Here is a 22,136-nt window from a genome sequence, read left to right as displayed (position 1 = left end):
TACCAGCGCAATCGTCTCTCTTGCACACCACAACTGATGCTTCTAATGTTCAGCTTTTCTCTCAAGATACTTACACTCTGACGGGTATTCACATTGACATTACACATCCAACGGAGCATACTGGCTTCATTCCTTGCGAGCTTACGTATGTCCTCAGCAGTTACAGCCCATGTTTCACTGCCATGTAGCATGGCTGTTCGTATGCATGCGTCATACAGTCTGCCTTTTACTCTGAGTGAGAGTCCCTTTGTCGCCAGCAGGGGTAAGAGCTCTCTAAACTTTGCCCAGGCTATTCTTATTCTAGCAGCTACACTTTCAGCGCACCCACCCCCACAACTAACTTGGTCGCCCAGATACAGCTTTGAATAAATATAAAACATACAGATAATATCTATAAATTTTTACTGCTCATATTTATATATGTATAATCCATCCATCCATCCATCCATCCATCCATCCATCCATCCGACCGACCGAAGCATTTGTTGGTGTTACTAATATTAACACATAGCAATAATTTTACAGGTGTAAGAGACTAGAAAAAAATCAGTTCATTCTTATATATTCATGGATGCATGCGTACGCACGCACGCGCGCGCACACACACACACATCAGTGTTCATGTACAACAGTGTGCAAATGATGTGTTAGAAGAAGAATTGAGCATAAGAGACATTAGATGTAATGTATAAAGGACTGTGCTGGCATGGCCATGCGATATATGGCCATGCGATATATGGCCATGCGATATATGGGTACTGATTACTTAAATGTGGATGTAATCTCTGGAAGACAGAGACCCAGGAAAACATTGGATGAAGTAGTGAAGACCAACTTCAAGATGTTGAGCCTCATGAAGATGACAAAGATCAATATGATTGGCAATTTACCATGTTCAAGAAGATCTGTTCATCTCAGTAAAAATGAGGTCCTAAACGCATACTATTTATGCCTACACCCCAACACCCAATCTATCCCTATCAAGCCTTCCCCACAACTCATTTTCATAGTACCTATTCCTCCATCACTATGGCACTATTTACTCAGCTGCTATAATCACGTGAGAGTAGAACTGCACATATTTCATTTCCCTTTTGTGCTAATGTTTATCCCTTTTCTTGGGACTACTTCTTTTGTCACCATCTTGCATTCTCAATACCAGTCCATACCATTTTATTTTCTACTGAATGTCCCTTTGCCTTGAGCACCCTCCCATATCTGTCATTGCCACCATTCTGACCTTTGTTTGCCACTAACTGTATCGACTATATACCTCTGACCTTCATTTTTGTCATTAGTTATCCTTCTCTCATCCCATCTTACACACGTATGTGTTTGTATGTAAATCTGTAAACTCTTTCAGCGTGAGAACTACCGACTGCAGGAAGAGAACCTGAGACTAGAACAAGAAAATGATGATTTGGCACATGAACTGGTTACGAGCAAGTTGACTCTCAGCAATAATCTGGAATTGGTAATCTTATTACTACTACTACTAATTTATTGTTACTCTTGTTGTTGTTATTGTTACTATTAGTATAGTAGGATTTGAGCAGGTTCTAGAAAGTAATATGTTGTTCAGCCTCAGTTTGGCCCTATTGAAGTATATCTGCAGTATTTAGGTACTATCTGGATATTGCATGTGATATGCCCATGGAAGACCCTGCTATTCTCTCCAATATGATTTCTGTGTGGCATTTATTTTTTATCATTGTTCAATTTTCTTGAGAGTTTATAGGTTCTAGGACTAGATACAGTAGAGTTGAGCAAAATATCTGATCAAAGTCACAATGGTTGCTATTCTTCTACATGTGTTTCTGGAGTTTACACCTCTACTACTATTTTATGTGTGTGGTATTATTGGTGGATATGATAGTGATGATTTAATTGTATCTTTTTATAAGCACTTTGGGAAAGAAAAGAAAGATTATCTCCAACTCTATGGAATGTTAGTTAGCCTGATGAATGGTAGTCTTCAGTCTTATAGAATGTTAGCTTGATTTGTGGTGGACATTACTACAGTTGATTCAATAAAGTATGTGATATATACTAGAATGTAATTTCTACTTTTATCAGAGTGAAATACGCTGTGACCAACTGGAGAAAGACTGCGACCAGACAAAGAAGATGTTGACAGAACTTGAGGAAGAAAAACGTCGACTTGAGTTAGAATCACAGCAGGTAAGTTCAGGAGGCTTTTAAACTTCAGACAGTTTAAAGCTAGTGTTTGTGTTTATCCTTGTAATATGTCCAATTGCTGTCAGATTTTACTTTATTAAGTTATTCATGGTATTTCATTGTGTTATAGGTGAAAGAAATGTGTCGTCGAGAACTGGATAGGACTGAGTCTGAGATTAACCGAAATAGTGCCATCATAAATGACTATAAACAGGTCTGTTAGTGTTTTTACTTTTTCTATTGACAACACTCTTGTACAACACTGAAGTTTTTACTAATTTTTGTATATTTATTTCAATTCCAGATTTGTTCACAGCTCAGTGAGAGATTAGAGAAACAGCAGACTGCATCTAAAGAAGAAGTCCAACGGATAAAGGTGATCATTACTCAAAATATTTACTTCCTTCATTGCTATTGGTTTTATTTATAAATATAGTCTTCTTTACTTGGGAATATAATGATTATTACAATATAAATGGTCAAGTTAATCTATCTTAGAGATTAATTAATGCTGTAATTATCCTGTAGATTATCTTTAATACTATGAAAACTGAAAATTACTTTCACCATCTAAGTAAATCAGAAAGAAAAAAATTCAAAGTCAGTTAACTTAAAATGGAATGTTGTTGTATGTATCACATCTGTATTGGATCCAAAATGGAATGTTACTATTGGGAATGTTCCTAATGGAATGTTACTGTGTGTGTCATAAATCTATGTGATCTAAAAATGGTATGCTTATGGATCTTGATTCTATAACGATTGATTTAAGGCCATTTTCCTTGCTTAAGGAGGGTTTAGTTTTGCAAACCACATGATGGTCTTTTCTGTTTTGTCCTACCCTTTACATCTATCCTCATCAATACCCTTGCTCTTCTCTTCATCAATACCCCCCTCCACCAACCACCTTGCCTTTCTTACCTTCCTCTCCTATCATCTTTAACCATTTCTTTCTTAGTCTTCTGTCTCCTCTACTTCTTCCCATATTCAATCCATCATTCCTCTTGCACAGTCATTATCAGCATGTAACCCAGCCATATCACCTCATTTATTTTCATAACATCTGACACTATTCATGTCATTTCTTGCAAATCATTGATTTCCTCTCTGTCAGTGATACTCCATCCATCCATTGAACCATTTCCTTATTTGTTCTTTCCAGCCTTCTCTGTTACTCTGTGTTCTTTACTCATATCTCTCTCCTATAAACCAAAGCACTTCTCACACATGCGGCATACATCTTTCCTTTCAGTTTAAGCAATACTCTTCTCCTCATCAGAACACCACTCAGTTGTAGAACTTCTTTCACACACATCTTATTCTATCATCACTGAGTCCAGCTCACCTTCTTTGTTCCACTTTCCTTCTAGCTGTAAAAATGTTTTCATACCTTCCATCTTCATACAACTTCTAAAATTCAGCTCAGCATTCTTCCTGTCTGCAACTCTTCCCATAGACATCATACATTTAAATGTAGCTGCCACATAAGTTAATACTCTCACACTACCCAGTACATATTGTACACTTAATGCAGTGTATATTAACACCTTTCCTGTGCATAGCACACAACCACTCCCCTATTCTTTCTGCCTTGCCTCACCATATGCTTCACCACTTTCATCTTTCTCGTACCCATCTTCATATTGTTTGCCTCCATACCTTCCTTCCATCTATTCACCTTCTTCAATCCATTCATACTATTGACTTATCACATCAGATCATCTGCACACAGCAACTCCCATGGTAAACCTTCCTTTAAGTATAAAGCAAGTATCTCCATCACAACTACAACTTGTAGTGGGCTTGATACTAACTCCTGATGCATTCCAACCTTCACATTAAATTCATTGGTGTACCCATCCTTTGTTCTTATAACTGTGCATGCTCTCTCATACATCAACATCACTACTGTAACCAACCATTCCTCCATTTATGGTATTTAGGTGTTAAACACTGACTAAATTTTATATGCATATCAACACCATCAGATGGGTTTTTACATTCTATATTAATATCATTGAATGTATTTTTAAATATAATATTAGCAGCATTAGATGGATTTACAATTTTAGCATCATCTGATAAAGTTTAATTACAATATTAACATTATTTAGATAATTTTGATACAATCTTAACATTATTTGACATTCAAAATATGCAGTATCTAGATCTAATATGGGTAAATACATTTAAAAAATAATATATTTTATCAATGTTTTCAATTTAGAATTATTTGATATCACATTTGTAAAATCAAATGACAAATGTTGTAGTTATAACAGTTGCAGTTATAGTTCTGAAAAATTCTTGTTTGCCTCTGATTATCTTTTATCATTTATTTCAGTTTTAAAATTTTCATTTTTTTCCCTTATTTCTGTAATTCTAGAATCTTGTAAAATCCTGTGACAGCTGTGGTAATTTGTTTGATGATTGCGGTAAACTGAAAATTTGCGACATAAAAATGGATCCTGAAGATATCAATCCAACCATTGTTGAACTGGAACGTCAAGTACGAGAATTGGAGCTAGAGCTGGCTCAGACCAAGCTGGCATTGGTGGAGTCACAGTGTAAGACACAGGACCTCACCCATCAGCTGAACGCAACCATCTCTGAATTACAAGCCTCCAAGAATACATGGTTCCAGAAAACAATCACATCATTCCGAGAAGCCACAGCTAAGAAAGATATTAAAGAATAAAAAACATTCCAACTGTTTGTTGGCCATTATTTTCTTCTCTGGCCTGTCATTAATGAACTGGATTCACTTGTCAGAAGTTAAATAACATACTTGGCTCTATTGTTCTTATTTATGGATTACTATTTTTCATTTCCAGTTGGTTACGTCATGTCATATGTTGCTAGCCTCATATTATGATTGGTTTAGCAGAATTACCATCCTGTCTATATACTTTCATGGCCAGTGCTGCTGCTCTCTATCATAGACACAGCCACATGAAACACCATTATGTTTGTACCATTTCTTTAGCTCTGATCATTTCTAATGCTCAAGCCTGATATATCCAACATAGAGTTAGATTGGTGGGAGACTTTCTCTCCAAACCTCCCACTTCTACCTAATGAGTGGTTGGAACTGTTAGTCTCTTGCTCCCCTCTCCCCAACTTAACTATCTCTAGGCAGTCAGCTGCTCTATAAAATGGTGCTTCTATTACTTTGACTCTCAACTTCTCAGTTCTATTTATCATCACCATTTTAAATTGTCAAAACTTAATTTATTCTTAGTTATTGAACAATTGTTTTACTTTATTTTTTTTTTCCTATTTGCCATTCCTATGTAAATATCTGATCTTGAAGAGATGGCATAGTTCCTTATTGGAGCTCAATATCTCTCATTCCAAAGCAAGAAAGTTGTTACTTTTAGAACAGAATGAATATTATTTCATTTCTATTTTCAAAGATCTCTTTAAAACTGTTTGGTTAAAGTCTTTTGCAAACTACACTCAATAATTTTCTTTTCAGCATACAAAGGAAGCTGTTTTTTTTAATGAAATGTTTATTTTATTAATGCTTAACTATCAGTTTGTATTAGCATTCTAGCAGGCAATAAAATGAACCAGTTTACCATTTGTTTGTGTAATTAAGCTCAAGTTGGAAAGCTTTCTGTTATATTCCATCTAATCTGACTGTATCAGTTGTTAGAAGCTAATCCAGACTAATGACAATATGGAAAGCAACAGTAAACTGGTCGTCAATGACAACTGCTGAACACTGTCAACATTGTGGTATATTTCAGCTAGACTACAAGCAAGTCAGCTTCACTTTGAAGGGTCAAAGTTTATTATTATCAATGAAAGCTTGACTAAAACCATGGGAGATTGCAGCAGTTCTCTCTATTTCTCTCTATCATATAGTGACAGTGTTTTAATTCTTTCAATACATCTCTACACAGCTGTTATCTATCAGTCTTCTATCATTGTTCTGCTTCTCTCACATTCATACACACAGTTACTTCCAAAATCTCTTCTCTTCTACTTTACCAACAATTCAGACATTGTTGTATAACTGACTGATATATGACTAGTGTTTGGCTGTTATATCCAATATATATGATAATATATGACTGCTAGATGATTGTCTATTGTATGACTGGGGTATGTCTATTACATAACTGTAATATAATGGTTGTATGACCGATGTGGTGTAAGGCAATTTGAAGTATTTGTTGTATGACTGATGTATGTTTGTAGTTTATGACTATAATTCAACTGTTGTATAATTGCCAAGTATATAACTGTCTTCTACATATCTGTAGTATGTCCTTTGTACCTCTCTTAATGATTCCAGCTGTGCCCCTGCTGGAGCACCACCATGTGACAGTTATCTGTTGACAACCTTCATAACATCAATCATATCAGCTTCATGATGCCTTACACTGTTTCTCCCAAATTCTGTTTATTCCTAATATATCTATTTTATCCTGTAATATTTAAGCAATATCCTTTATTTAATAAATACACATTATTTTAATGTATACACATTATTTAACCAACACATGTTATTTATCTAATATACATTATTTAGCCAACACACTGAACCCTAACTCAACCCATGTAAACTGAATCTATCTTGTTGTCTAGATGGTAGGACCAATACACTGATATTAATTAAATTTGGCCAAAATATTACACAGTATTTTAAACATAGTACAGTCTAACTGTACTGTAAAGTGAGACAGATGTCACATTTCTAAAATACTGTACTGTATAATAGCAGAAATATAACTCTTTAGCAGAATCCAGTCTGTTATAAGCATTCAGACCATGTCTTTGATCTGATGACACCCCTACATACTGATGAGCTACTTTGCACTGCAGCAACCCAAATGTTTTGTGGTTTATTCTACCATTCCCACCGCCAGTCTTTTAGGCCCTACACAGTTCATGGGTGCTGCCCCTCCTCTTCTGATTAAGCCATAAAACACACCCCTTTCCTTTACTATACAGTAACGCAGGCGTTACATTTGTCTACAATATTGTACTGTTTGGTGTCACACTTCTCTACAATACTGTATTGTATGGGGACATAAATTTATAATACCACTGTATAATATTGTGAAATATGGTGACATTAGTGTCACATTTCTTTACAGTACTGTGTTGTATGGTGACACACTTGTCACAATTTCCTACAATACTGTATTGTGGTATGTGTCACACTTCTCTACAATATTGTACTGTATAGTGACACAGGTTTCACACTTCCTTATATTAGTGTGTTGTATGTTACAATACATCCTTTCAATACAGTTTAACCACAGCTGTACAATTGGTTACAGTTTGACCATAAGTCATACAGCTGTCTTCACTAAAATATCACATGTTTCTCACTGCTACATGGTAGCTGAGTCACTGCTGCATAGTGGCTACAATATTGCATGTTGCTCATTGCTACGAGGTGGCTGCACCACTGTGTTGCTCACTGCTACATAGTGACCACACAACTGAGTTGTTGCTTACAACTACAGTAGTGCATGTTCACTGCAACATTGTCATTCACTGTTGCATAGTAACTACAGTATTACATGTTGTACCATCCATCATGTAGCAGTGTACATGTAGCTGCACACTACATGTTGTTCATAGTTACTTGATACTTGGTGGATACATAACTACATGTTCACTGCTACATGGTGGACACCACAATATATGTTCAATGCATTAGATGCATAGTGCTAAGTATTCACATAGAAACTCATAAGCCTCATCATACCCTCCTTGCATCTTGCTACACCTGTTCTGTTATGATGAGGCTCCTAATTCCTAGGAATTACCCCACTTATTAACCTGATCTAACCCACATTCAAATGCCAACCTAAACCACTACCATCATTCTTGTACAATTGTTTAATTTTGAAAAGAGCTAACCTTTACTCTGTGAGGGCTACCTCCACATTACACTCTGAAGTTTGCTCCCAATTTCAACCTACCCACCAACAACTATAGTAATAACACTGTTATGTTTTGCTCTCTATTCACTTCAGTTTATAGAATTGTATTTTATCAGCTTTGTTTCCTTTTGGTTCTACATTTTAGATATAGAAAACATTGAAGATATGTTAACATTTTATGAGGGTTAGTTAATTGTGAGTAGTTGTGTGTATACTGAAATTAAATGTAACTTCCACCTTGGTTAGCTGAGGTCTGTATTTAGTGATGAAGTTATGGACAAGGATAGATCTAAACAGGTCTGCACCATCTGCTGGCTGAAAATACTACACAAGCTTAGCTGACTGCTACTGTTTCTGTCCCTTTGGGGCTGTAATGTTAATTAGAATTGGCTTAGACTGCTACTGTTTCTGACCCTCAGGGGCTATAATGTGGATTAGAATTGCTTTCAGAAGAGGGTGAAAGATGTTCAGTTTGGAATAAAAAGTTGTCACCAAAATGAAATTTTTCTATCTGTTTCATTTAAATGAATACTTCCAATTTATTTTTGTGTATCAATTTCTATGTTACTTGGCTGTATTTTGACATAATTAAGCTGCAATGGTAATTTTTTAATGTCTCTTTAAAGAAAGAACATTATCGATGCATTTTTAACAACAGCATAGAGAAACATCCAGCTTCATTCTCTTCTTGTCTTAATGGATAAAACACACACACAAGTAATTCTTGGTTTACAGACATAAGTAAAACAAAACTGGATATGTTGTGTAGATTATACATATGTGTGTGTGTGTGTGTGTGTGTGTGTAAGAAAGGTCTCAAGTGAAAAACAAATCATAACCCTGAAAAACATTAAAATTGAAGTACACTGTATATGATATTAGGTTTACACTGTAAAGAGGAAATAAGTTTTCTTTATTTTAGACAATGGTCCTACTTGGAATTAAAAGAAGGAAAAAAGACAGAGAAGAAAAGGAAAGTTCTGTGGCACCAATGTTACAGTTGTCAAAGTCACAGGGATTTTTTTTCTTCTTTTTTCCACTTCTTTTCTTTGAAGAAGGACAATTGTCTAAAACATACTACACTTGTTTTTCCTTACAGTGTAAACCTAGTATTTTACACTGAGTACTGCAGTTTTCAGTGTTTTGATTTTTTTTTCATTCTGGAGACCTTTCTACTGGATCTTTTACCATGTTGACAGAGACCTAAACCCTCTAATTCTTGGATTACCCTATTTGGATTACACTGGATCTACAATTATTATTATTATTATTATTATTATATGTATATAAAACACATAGACACATATATTGCTATGCCATTGTTGTTTGATTTTATGTCAAAAATTAAAGTTGAATCAAAGCCTTGTGCAATATAACAGCATTCACTTTGAATTTGTGCTAAGACAAAGGGGATAGATTTCTTGAAATAAACACTGATCGGATTGATCTCTGAAAGATAATTTACTTGTTATCTATATTAGACATTCTACAGGTGTGTTGATAACTATTCAGACAGCTTGCTAAGCTCAGAGAAAAATATTGTATATCATTTATATATACATGACAACTTTTACTTGTTAAATTCTAACTATATACACATGCATACACATGTTTATATAAAAATCTTTACGTTGTATACAATGTCAATAAATTAAATCTGAATGTATGTATGTTGTATACAATGTCAATAAATTTAATTTGAATGAGTGTGTGTATGTATGTGTGCATGCATATATATATTTATATATATATATATATATATATTATATATATGCACACAGACATATCCAATTAAAATATGATTGTATTGCTGTTTTAATAATTTTCCTCAGTCTTTCTTTCAGGTTTTACTCTCTGTTCCACAGTTGTGTATGTGAAGCATTGTCTAGTGTAGTTTTATTGATGTTTGTTGTGTGCATTGTTAATGTTTTAGGTTTAGTATTGTCTTACCATATAAGTACCAATAGCCAAACTGAGCCATCCATAAGCTAGAATGTATAAACAGGAGTACTAGTGGTCAACTGAGCTACTAATGCTCCATTACATCAGAGACAGATTCCCTTCTGAAACATCACTCTGTGATGTAATATATAATTTCACATCTGAGAGTTTGAGAAACTTAAATGAGAATTATAAAAACTGCCACATAATCTTGTTTTCATACACACACCCAACACCCATATATATCTACAGATTGGTGTACAAATGATGAGAGTAAAGGATGTTCAACACATGACAAAGTGATTAAACATTTGTATTAACAGCTACTAACTTAAATCTACATTATTCAATGCTTCACAGACTGAAATCATGTCTGATGGCTGTCAATCTAAGTGCTAAAATATCCAGGAGTTTCAAAGAAGCTTGACTGTCATTATATGATGTTCCTGAGTCAGCTTAGGTCATGTGGTGTAGCACTCTTTGATCACTGTTTCAATGGCTGCTGAATGGATGACAACTCGGACACATGTATTTCAATATCAGTAGAATTTCAGTAAAAATTTCAAGCTATTCACACTCACACACATGTTTATGTTTGCATGTGTGCCTTTTGCTAGATGTAAATGAATTGTATTAAATACCCGAGAAGATTACTGTAGAAATTACTGACATTTGGTGGGCACTGTACAGTACTACAAATAAACTCATACATTGGGCTCTTAGTAACCTTCATACTTGTCTCTTTCTGTTTATACGTTTGTACACATTCCTTCCAAGCTGAAATTGCTTGCTTTCTTTAGTTTGCTATAAGTTTCAAATAGTCTATGGAATGGAACACTGGTATTTAGCTTCTCTTACTAATCATATCTTTTCTGGCAGCCCTAAAAATGTGTAAAAGTTGCACACGATCAGATCCTGCCTACATGACATACAAGCAACTGTTAATACTAGAAACCAATTGAAAGGTTTTAACTTTTTCCACATCTTCCATGGCAGATAACATGTTCGTATCAGAGTAAAGAAAATAGTCTAAACATTTGGACATGATAAGAACACCTCAATTCATCCTATGGATTCAAAACATTATCAATGAACTTCCAAGTGTTGGAATGATTTATTGGAAAGATATAGAAAGACCATTTGATTCATACCAAGTCTGTATAACAAGTTTAAAAATCCTCACAAACATGGCATACTTTGGTTCTTCTCTGAAGAGAAAAACTTTGAGCATGACTGAAAGTCTAACAGGAGTAACTGATAGTTATGTGCAAATCGTTCTGACATCTCCAGAGTAATGCACACTAAGCTTCCAGCAACTGTGATGGTTTTAGGAGTGGTAAGTGATGAAGGTCATAGCTTTTCATCTCATATCTTTCCACATGAAAGAATTAATGTTGCTAGACACATTGAGGTACTAGAGGCAGTTGTTAAGCCCTGGAAAGATGAAGTACACAGTGGAAGGCCATATATGTTTCAACAAAACTCAGCACACTTTTACAAAACCCACATAACTCAAGAATGGATGTCAGACAATCTTTACAACCATGTAACACTAAACTGACAGCTATCACACCCTCTTTTCAAGGCCATTTGTTACTGATATCCATCACTCTCCAATACCAATTAACACGTAGGGACCGTTACTGTCTCTCTTCCATTACTCTACCCAGGACTGTAAACTGTTCCATCACTTCACGCTCACTCTTTAGTTACTTTCTCGCTATAATCAATCCCTTGCTTCTCCTACTCACTCATCTTGGTCCTGCTGTTATCTCTCTATTATTTACCCCACTTGGTCACACTGTCTTCAAAATAACAGAGACATTACAGGATCAAAAGGATATTTTAGTTTTATTGAAGACATGACAGCTTCTTTAGTATTACCCCTGCAATAAAATGGACTTAGGATACTTGGTAAAGTAGTCGGTTTCAGGAAGAGCATCTATGTATGGAAACCATGCCAAATTTGGAATGAAGTGAGGTGCAGCTCCCAAACCATTGAGGAGACAGTATATTTGAATAAGAACTAACTTGGACGGTGACAATCTGTCCTGGAAAGAGGATGTAAAATGATGATGATAATACAATATACATGCTTACACTACACACACACATTTATATATATATCCACACATACTCATAGACATATATTGTTGACACCATAAGAACTTTATAAACTTTTGAGAGAATGTGTATAGTTCTTTTGTGGAATAATGGTTCTCAAAGCACATCAAATACATCTATAAAGAACAGCATGTAAATATTGAGTTTTTCGACTCAATATTTTCATGCTATTCTTTAGCTGTGTTAGATGTACTTTGAGAACCATTATTTCAAAAAATATTATATACATAGAGTGGCTATATGGTAAGAAGCTTGCTTCCCAACCACATGGTTCCAGTTTCAGTCCCACTGCATGGCACCTTGGGTGAATGACTCCTACTATAGCCTCTGGCCGACCAAGGCCTTGTAAGTGGATTTGGTAGAGGAAACTGAAAGAAGCCCATCGTATATATATATAAATGTATCACTTTAACTTGGTATCTCTACCTGTAAAACGGCTGTGATATCTTGGTTTCTAGTGTAATTTTGCTACCTCTGGTAACTATTAACATATTTACATTATCAAAGGTTTTTTTTAAAACAGATAATATTAATATATACATAAACAAATATATATATATATATGTATGTATGTGTCTGTGTTTGTCCCTGTAACTTAGCAGTTCAACAAAACAGACTGATAGCATAAGTACTAAGCTTACAAAAATAAGTCCTGGGGGCGATTTGTTTGGCTAAAGGTGATGCTCTAGCATGGCTGCAGTCAAATGACTGAGACAAGTAAAAAAATATATAAGTGTACTGAAAGAGAAAATGAGAAGAACGACAGGTTTCACAAGGGTATGCTAGCTTACATTTCTTAGGATTCTAATAAATGAAGTTTAGTTTTTAGAAGAAAAATTTGAGTTATTGAAGAATTGGAAATGTTCTGAGGAATGTAATTTCTTACTTTAGATATCTATATTGGACTAATATTATTTTTCTTTATTATTCATTAAATCTGGAATAAGGAGTAGTGTCCATGATCTTTGCAGGCCCTACAAGATTACTGAGTTTGATTCAGTTAATACTCTGCTTAAACTGTTGCAAGTTGATAACAATAGGAAAGACGAATATTAAGAGGGAATTCCGATGATGATCTGACATTCTGAGGAGAAAAGATTGCATAATGATTAGTGCAGAGACTGGATATAAATGACTTGAAAGTTGCACCTTCACACAAGTTCTACAGCTACTATAATGACCCAGGAGCAGGGGCATTTTAGTAGTAATAGAAAAGGCAGTGAAGGGAGATAGCATATCTGTGGATCAGAGGCTACAGCATCTCTGTGAATGACTGATCTTTGATTTCTAATACTTGAACAGTAACTTGTTTTCAATTTCTATCATGTAAGTCTTTGCTGATCTGAAACAAATAATTGCAATAACAACAATAATAATGAATGCTAACTATGCTTGAAAGTAATTGAAATTAATTACAGGTCCAACATCAATTTTCCAGAACTCTTGGTTCCAAAGCCATTACATATTCCTGTGTGATCACACTCTAAATAAAACGAGTATTAAATTTACTTACATAATTAAATGATACACAGGTACCTGTACATTAGTATAAATGATACAAGTTTATCAATACTGTACTGTGCAAGGTACTAGTCTGTGCAAGGTATCAGTAAGCTAGTCTGGCAGCTGCAGGAATTTGAAATTCCTGCTCATAAACCAGTGCAAATTATTAAGGGTTCCAGACCATTTAGTGTCCAGAAAGTTGGTGTTGTACCTATATTTGAAATGAGTTTAATTTTCTTAGAATTTCTGTTTCAAAACAAAAGTAAATTTAAATAAAATGTCTGATTATATTTCCAGCCAATGATGTAGCATGAATGTGAGTAGCAAATCAGAAGTGCGCAGATGTTTTGGCATCGAGTATTAGAGTAGCTGGTAATTCTCCCAATTCCAATTTTTAAAATAAAATAACCTTAAAGTAACATGTCTTTTCCCTGGTGTAAAGATGTTCACTTGATCTTATTGTCATTGTCATCATTCCATTTAATAATTTCAGACATTGACATAAAGTTATCAAAGTTATTGCAGGATGTAGTCAATTTATTTGAAGTTCTCCCACAATAGTTGATGAGTACTTATTTTATTGACTCTAAAAAAAGGTTGAAAAGAAACAACTTCAGCAGGCATGGCTGCATGGTAAAAAGTTTGCTTCCCAACCTCATGATTCCAGGTTCACTCACTGTGTGACACCTTGGGCAAGTGTATTCTACTATAGCCTCAGGCTGACCAAAGCCTTGTAAGTGGATTGGCTAGACAGAAACTGAAGGAAGTTCGTTGTATACATATATATATATATATGTGTGTGTGTGTGTGTGTGTATGTCTCTTTGTGTCTGTGTTTGTCCCCTACCACTGCTTGACAACCCGTATTGGTATGTTTACATCCCATAACTTAGTGGTTTGGCAAGAGAGACTGATAGAATAATCCAAAAAATGAAATAAGTTCTGGTGTCAATCCACTCAACTAAAATTCTTTAAGGCCATCACCTGTAACAATGCACTGCAGCATGGTCTCAGCGAAACAAAAGATGAAACATAGTATTAAAAGTTCATATGTGAAGAGATTTAAATAAACACCACCAGGCATTTTCGTCAATGTGCTACTGTTGTGTCATCCACCATCTTTCCTTTTTGTGTTTAATAGTGATACAGTCGTTAGACAATTTCTAAAAGTGTGTTGCATTGTTTTAGCCAAGATTAATAAAATGCTTCAAGTTATATTAATATTAAAGCAGGTTGTATTTGTTTCCTTTGAGTTATCATATATATTGCTGTGAAACATCCAATACCAATTCCAGCAGCAATCCAGTTTTTGGACCAACGTTTTAATGGAGTGTGGCTATGATATCTGCAAACCTCTTTTTCAATGCCATCTGTTAATAGATTTGGTCTGAGATTCTGGAGAACCTGGAAGAGAAATCAACATTAACATATATTGGCACATATTCCAGGAAGATATGTAGAATATGAAGTATATTGTGTTATCTAGACATTTCATAGATGCTTTGGTGAATAATGTAGCACTGGGGTAATTAGATCACACTCTATCTCTCTTTCTCTCTCACACACACATACACACATCCTTCCACACTCACACACACTTCCATCTGATTAAATCTGTTTGCAGAGAGATTTCATCACTTGACAACTTTTCATGGGAGAATCAGTAGTTACTCAAGATCCAATGAACTTTCAAGCTTAGATAAATTTTAAAATAAAGATTATGATTTTAGAGAAAGAATAAATAAGTAATATGCTTCTACTGTTACAGAGGAGAACTAAATAATTAATATTCTTCTGTTTTAGAAGAGGAACAATGAACTAGCATAATTCTGTCAAAAGAGGAATAAAAGAATAAACGTACCTCTCTTGCAGCTCTAAATCCTGATTGAATGGCACCATTCATGAAACCACACCAAACTGTTGCTGTTTCACTTCCAGCAAAATGTACTCTGTAAAAGAAAGTAGTACATTCATGAAACTGTTCTTTAAATCAAGTGTGTATAGTTAGGCTGTGTCAGTATATATTAGGGTGTTCAGAAAGTAATTGTGTTTTACTAGAAATGATATAAAAATCAATGTAAACTATGTTTATCTGAATAGTTTTAATCAGGAATGTAATCATCATCATTTTCAATGACTGCAGCCCAACAGGAAAGTAACTTTTTTCTGCCATGTTCAAAGAAACCTATTTCTTTTCCTGAAATAAAGCCTGAAAGTCTACTTTCAACTTACTCTCTGTTTCTGAATGTTTTGCCTCTTGCAAAATGTTCTAGTGATTTGAACAGATGGAAATTTGTAGGTACTAAGTCAGGTGAGTATGGAGGGTGTGGAAGTACTTCTCATCCTAACGATCTTATTTTTCTTGGCTTTATGCTCGAGAATAACACCTTTTCTGTTTATCAAAGCTGGCTACTTTTGATGTAATTTTTCATTTACATGATCAAGTTGTTGGCAATAAACATCTGCATTGATGGTCCTTCCATGTTCCAGTAGCTTGTAATGGACGATGTCTTTCATGTTCCACCAAACATGGAGCAAGGATTTTTGTGGATGGAGTTCTAGTTTTGGTGTTGGCACTAGCCTCTCATTACGTGATAACCTTTGTCTTTTTCCTTTTCTGTTGTGATGCAAAACTCATTTTTCATCACCTGTAACAATGCACTGCAGAAATGCAGCTTGTTATTCCTGGTTAGAAGACTGTTGCAGATGGCAGAATATTGTGTTCGGTTCTCAAGCGTAAGCTCAAGTGGAACCCAAGTTCTCTCTTTCCCAATTTGCTAGAGGTGTTTGTAGATAGTTGAACATGACATATTAAATTTTTGTGCTAAATCTCTGAAGCTTTGACATAGATCCAATGTAATAGCTTCAGTTAAAAGGTCATCTTCCAGAGTGAGGCTTGTTGGATATGTCACAATCACCATCTTTAAACTTTTTAAACCACAGCTGACATGTACAAGCTTTCACTGCATCTGGATACACTTCACAATGTTTTCCATTGCTTCTGTAGCTATATTTTTCTTTCAAAACTCATACAGTAAGCAATGATGAATATGTTGTTTTATAAAGTTCTTATCCTCCATGGGGTTAATTACTGAAATAACTATGATACACTGCTGGGTAGAAGAGATGGTGTACTATTATCTAGACAGTTTCCACCCATTCAACCTTGGCTCTGATATCATTGGTTGATTCATATTTCATAGTGGTGAAAAAATGCAACTATTTTCTGAACCCCTAATATATTCAGGCTGTATTGCTAATTTCATAAATCTCAGGTGTGTACATTTAGGTTGTGTTGGCTAAATATTCAACATCAGGTGTATATACTCAGGCAGTATTATTTATATAATAAAAAGATCAGGTGTGTATATTCAGGTTGGGTTATTAACATACTTATGCTCTCAAGTTTGCCTTACTGGCAAATTTCTAGAGAAGTTAAGACTGAGAATTAACTTTATCAGTGAGGGGAGGAGGTATGTAAAATCTAAGGACACAATCTATCTTTGTTTCTTTAAGGGCTAATTGTAAGAGAAGTGACTATGATCTTTACAGGTTCACTAAGATTGTTCAGATAAATGTAACTAATACTCAGTTTAATCATCTATAGGAAAAATATGAGTAAGGTGTGTGCTGCATAGAGTACTACTCTGGTTGGAAGGACAGGATAAAGTACTTAGTGTGCGATCTGCAAAGTGAGACACAGTAGAGTTGATAAGAGAAAGAGTATGTCAGGTAGACCTGAATGGGGGAGGTATGCTAGTTCAGAGGAGCATGGTTGTGGTAGTATCAGTGCAAGTTGTGGACAATTGAGACATACATTTCTACACTAATACAAATATAGTCAAAGCAACAGTGTGTCATATCTTAGACTTAGTAATATGTTATGATGTCCTAAATTGTAACTTAGGAACATTAATATGCCATGTTATCTTGTAAGACCAGTAGTATCATATCATAACTAATGTGTCACAGCTTTAGTTCTTGGAAATTATAGTATAATTTAAAATTGGAATTTACAAAAGTGGTGAAATATAGGCTTTATAGCATAAAGAAAGTATGAATATGATGTTCTTCTGTCCCTAGTATCTTCCTAATGACTTTTTCATCCAGTTTCATCTATTTCCATGTGAGTTAGGTACTTACCTCTTTACAAACAACACACATCTTTTCCTTTTTTTAATAAAAAAAAACCAGGTGAGTTACCTATCAAATGGTTCTCGTAATTCTTGATTAAAATATCGTGTTGATCCTGGCACAAGGTATTTGAGGAAGCAGCCTCCATTGTAGGGTTCAGTTGACCAGTCCTTCTGTTGAAATTCAAGGAAATCTCGTACATCTTGTCCCAAGTAAGTCTCTAAAATATTCAATAAGATAACTTGTCTGTCTTCTGGCTGAAAGTAAAATACAATAAATGATATCAAAGTTAAGATGGCTAAATAACCTGTCTCATCCTATAACTTAATTAACATATTAACATTTAATTTTTTTTTTTACATGTCTTAAAAACATTAAAGGTAGTGCCCATGACCATTTTCACAGACTCCATCAAAAATGGTAATTGGAAGAAGGAAGTTATCCTCAAACTGGAGACCTAACTCAAATGCTTGCTACAAAAGTAATCTGCTAACCACACATGAGGACCATGTGGGTGTTAAGCTGATGACAGACTAAGTCTGCTACACATGAATAGGAATTGTCTTTCTGATGAGCTTGCACACAGTTTCTGTCTACCAAATTTTACTCATAAAGCTTTGGTTGACTCCAAGGCTATGGTAGAAGACACTTGTATAATGTTCCCAGTGGTAGGATTGAACCGAAAAGCATGTAGTTGAGTAGGAAACATCTTAATTATGCAACTGTACCTAAGTCCATTTGGCATTAGCAACCATATGTTGGTGTGGTTGGTGTGTGTCAATGAATCAATAAAACTTTAACTTTTGCAATTCAGACTGTATAAAATTAAGCCAATCATGTCCTGTTAAGAATATTACAAAATATATCCAAAATTCATAAATTTCATCATGATAACATTTCAATAATGTGTATTTATATGATAAACTGCAACACTTTATTTAAGAAATGATGTTTGAACAAGCCATTGTCTTCATTGTTATTTAGCCCCAGGTCAAGCAGACTTACAATTAAGGGCATTGTAGCTGTAACAATCCTTTCTTTTTTAGGGATAGAGTACTCCAGAGTCTATTATCTAGGGAGTCCTTCCAAATCATACTTTTTTTTCTTAAGATGAAGGAATTTGGTTACTATTTCTATAAAACTGAGTTTACACTTTGAGGCTATTCTGCTAGCTTGTTGCACACAGGTTAATCGTTTTGTTTAGCAACTTAAAACTAGTTGAAGGGATATAACTCACGTTTTTCTCTTCTCCCACACTTCCTCGATTAACTGAAACAAATCCAACTAATGCTGGGTAGCCTTTCGCCGAGGTTCCGTCATACACAACTCCAATGGCACCATGTTCTGCTTCTTCAATCATACTTTGGAAGCCATATCTTGATTTATCTGTAGAATTTTTGCTCCAGAAAGCCTATGAAACAAAATAAACACCAAGTCATTATCAAAAGGCTAGTTTAAAGAAGACATTTCTATATCTTCCATTCTGAAATTAGCCATATCTTTTTTCATCTAAGTCAGTTCAACCAAGCTCAGTTTACTTATTTTGGTAAAAGTTTTAGAATAAATTATATTAACGAGATGAGGCGAGATGACAAGTATAAAGTACAAATGGATAATTTGTCTTTAAAATAAAAGAGAGCAGATAAAGCAATGTAGTGCTGATAACAGGATGTTGAGTATAGTTGGCAGTGATAGCACTGTACTGAACCTTATGATGCAGGAAGTGTACTGAACATAACAATACAATGATGAACATTACAAAACAGTGATATAGCATTGGTTGTACTGTAAGTAGTGAAACATTTGTATAGTACTGAACAGCAGTATAATGTGAGTAGGTGTGGTATGAGTAGTGTGAAACACTAGTGTACTGAACATTGTAATACAATATTGTGGTGTAAGTAGTGAAGCAATTGTATACTGAACATTATGCCTAACTTTCTGTTTTCCATGGTCTGACATAGGGCAAGAGCTCCCAAAATGTTACATTCTTCAATCCTCATGGCATTTGAAATTATTAAACTTATTATTTAGTTAATATTGGTTTGTCTTACCTCTTCATAAGTGATACAAAACTTGATGATAAAAGCAAGTGGCACGTTCTTTAGAACAGTTAGTTTAGTGGATGGTAAATCAGGGCTAAAGTGGATTTTGGCTGTAAAACAAAAAAAAATTCTGATTCACATTGACATACATCTTTGTCTGTCAGTCACACATTATGTATATATTTTACATATAAGCACAAACAGCAAATACTATGTATCCTACACACACACACACACACGCACACAAACACAGAATCTATAACTTACAAACATACATAAACACACATTTTTATATCTGACACATATGCACAAAGTTCATATTGTATTTAAATACACATATACAACCGTTGCTATGAAATCGAAAATCTTGTGTAAGCCAACTAACTCATATGTAGACAAATTAAGACATTGGTGAAGAATAAAATGGAATAGGTAAATATTGTTACTACCTGAAAGGTGAGGAGGAATTGCTAAGATTACTCGACTGCAATTCACTTGTAAACGTTTCTCTGTGACAATCATGACTTTTTCTTTGGAAGACTGGATAGCATCATTATAGAATTTGTGGCAATGCAATAGGATAAGAAGTAGAGGAAAAACATTTAGATTTTATTTCAGTTGAAATACATTATGGTTAAAAATTAGTCTGTTATAATGTTGCATTTAAAATGCTTTTAAAAGTTAATATTTAAATTGGAAACAAAGACTAAAAATAGTAGATGCATCAATCACTGTTACTGCTCCCCTCTGTCCCTTATACCCCTATAAAATTAATCACTACTAGTCAGTGCTTCTAAAAGAGAGTGGTATCACCCACTATGACATGCACAGACTTAGAGCTAAAGAAAAACAATGTCATGTTAATAAAAACTAAAGATTAACGAGGTAAGATATGTTCACCAGATTGAACCAGCCATAAATTAAAAGGTAAATGGGTCTTACTGGGGTTATGGATTACCTGGTTTGCAGTTACAGAAAGTCACTGCCTGAATTTGGGAACTGGAACTTGTTTTTTTTCAGTTAGGACATTTTGTACTAAACAAATGGACATATCAGATTGGCTTTTTCAACTGTTCATCAGATAGAGTAATGATATCAACATAAAGCTAATCACTGAGACTCAATAAATTTTCTTCAGAACTGATGATTTCAGTATTGAACTGATCAGCCAAGGTTGTTGGTTGCAACTCAGTCAACCCTAATATAAGCTCCTTCACCAAGACAGCAAGTAGGGAGGAAAACAGAAATGATTACAGCCAACTTCATGTCAGTTGCTATCTGATATTTAGCTAGGGGTTTTTTTTTTTTTTTTTGACAGCTTAACTCATTAACAATGAGATTCTGTGGCCAAGCTACCTGCGTTAATCTACTGATTTAAAATTTTAAAATCTATGGAAGCTGACACTTGGATTCCATTCTCTCTGTCTGTCTGTCTCTCCCTCTCCCTCTCTCTCTCACACTCATATTTTCACATTCCAACAACAGTCAACAACTATGTCACTTTATGAAAAGACTTTGATTTCCTTTACCCTGTTGTTCTCTACTGGACTGTTGTGTCTGATATCTTTTTAACAATAAACACATTACAGTGAACTGAAATCTCAACTTCTTTTACCACTTCCTATCCATTTTATTGTTAATGGGTTTTACCTGGATTATGTGGGTCACTGGACAGTTTAAGACAACATTCTTTTTTCCAATATACTTTTTTAACATCTTTGATAATTGGTAAAGTCCTCCCTGAAACAGAGCCATAATTTGTACGAGATTAGAATACTGTGAGTGGTGAGACATTTAGGAGATATGTGATATAAAGTAAAAATTCAGAAAATATAGTAACCTGTGATATAGTAACCTAATCCATAGGGCCATAAGAGAGTTTGAGAATTCCATTTCTCATGAGGAGTGGAGATTTTTATGTTTGCCTACAACACAAAAACAACAGCACTACTCTCTCTCTCACATTCTCATTCTCTGACAAAGAGCAAGGGCTGAAGAATTAGATTCTACACTTTTTGTGGCAACTGAATTTATTAAAACTTCCTTTGAACTTTTCTGTAATATGTGAAATATTAATATGTTGTGTGGTTGTTGAAACAGTTATGGAATAGTTAGAAGTGAAAGATTAGTGTGTTGTGTGGGTGATGAATCAGTTGGGATATATATATATATATATATATATATATATATATATATATATATATCTGTAAATATAATATCTGACAATTATTTGGTAGCCATGATAAAACTCTGAGCATTTTTTTCAATAGCCCAATAACTGGCGTGGGTTTCCGCCCCGACATCCG

The 22,136-nt window shown here is 34.6% G+C and overlaps 2 protein-coding genes across 7 annotated transcripts in view; one reads left to right on the top strand and one right to left on the bottom strand.

Annotated features, from left to right (window-relative positions):
* The window catches only part of LOC106875263 (rab GTPase-activating protein 1), a 120,644-nt gene extending 110,894 nt beyond the window's left edge, over positions 1 to 9,750 (top strand). For all 6 annotated transcript variants that reach the window (XM_014923344.2, XM_014923343.2, XM_014923342.2 and 3 more), the window contains 5 exons: positions 1,364 to 1,474; positions 2,077 to 2,181; positions 2,309 to 2,392; positions 2,483 to 2,554; positions 4,565 to 9,750. In XM_014923344.2, the coding sequence (XP_014778830.1) occupies positions 1,364 to 1,474; positions 2,077 to 2,181; positions 2,309 to 2,392; positions 2,483 to 2,554; positions 4,565 to 4,876 (684 nt within the window). In that variant the 3' untranslated portion in view covers positions 4,877 to 9,750. The remainder of the gene's footprint in view (positions 1 to 1,363; positions 1,475 to 2,076; positions 2,182 to 2,308; positions 2,393 to 2,482; positions 2,555 to 4,564) is intronic.
* Positions 9,751 to 13,541: 3,791 nt separating this feature from the next.
* Positions 13,542 to 22,136, bottom strand: part of LOC106875270 (probable flavin-containing monoamine oxidase A) — a 28,742-nt gene continuing 20,147 nt past the window's right edge. The window contains exons 6-12 of the mRNA XM_014923357.2: positions 21,481 to 21,570; positions 20,280 to 20,370; positions 19,840 to 19,940; positions 19,023 to 19,196; positions 17,855 to 18,042; positions 15,513 to 15,600; positions 13,542 to 15,055 (exon numbers count right to left, since the gene is read on the bottom strand). Of these exons, the coding sequence (XP_014778843.1) occupies positions 14,864 to 15,055; positions 15,513 to 15,600; positions 17,855 to 18,042; positions 19,023 to 19,196; positions 19,840 to 19,940; positions 20,280 to 20,370; positions 21,481 to 21,570 (924 nt within the window). The 3' untranslated portion in view covers positions 13,542 to 14,863. The remainder of the gene's footprint in view (positions 15,056 to 15,512; positions 15,601 to 17,854; positions 18,043 to 19,022; positions 19,197 to 19,839; positions 19,941 to 20,279; positions 20,371 to 21,480; positions 21,571 to 22,136) is intronic.

The sequence above is a fragment of the Octopus bimaculoides genome, chromosome 2, assembly GCF_001194135.2.
Source record: "Octopus bimaculoides isolate UCB-OBI-ISO-001 chromosome 2, ASM119413v2, whole genome shotgun sequence".
NCBI classification, from domain to species: Eukaryota; Metazoa; Mollusca; class Cephalopoda; order Octopoda; family Octopodidae; genus Octopus; species Octopus bimaculoides.
Note: the sequence above shows the minus strand (reverse complement) of the source record. Positions and strands in the feature narration are given on the sequence as shown.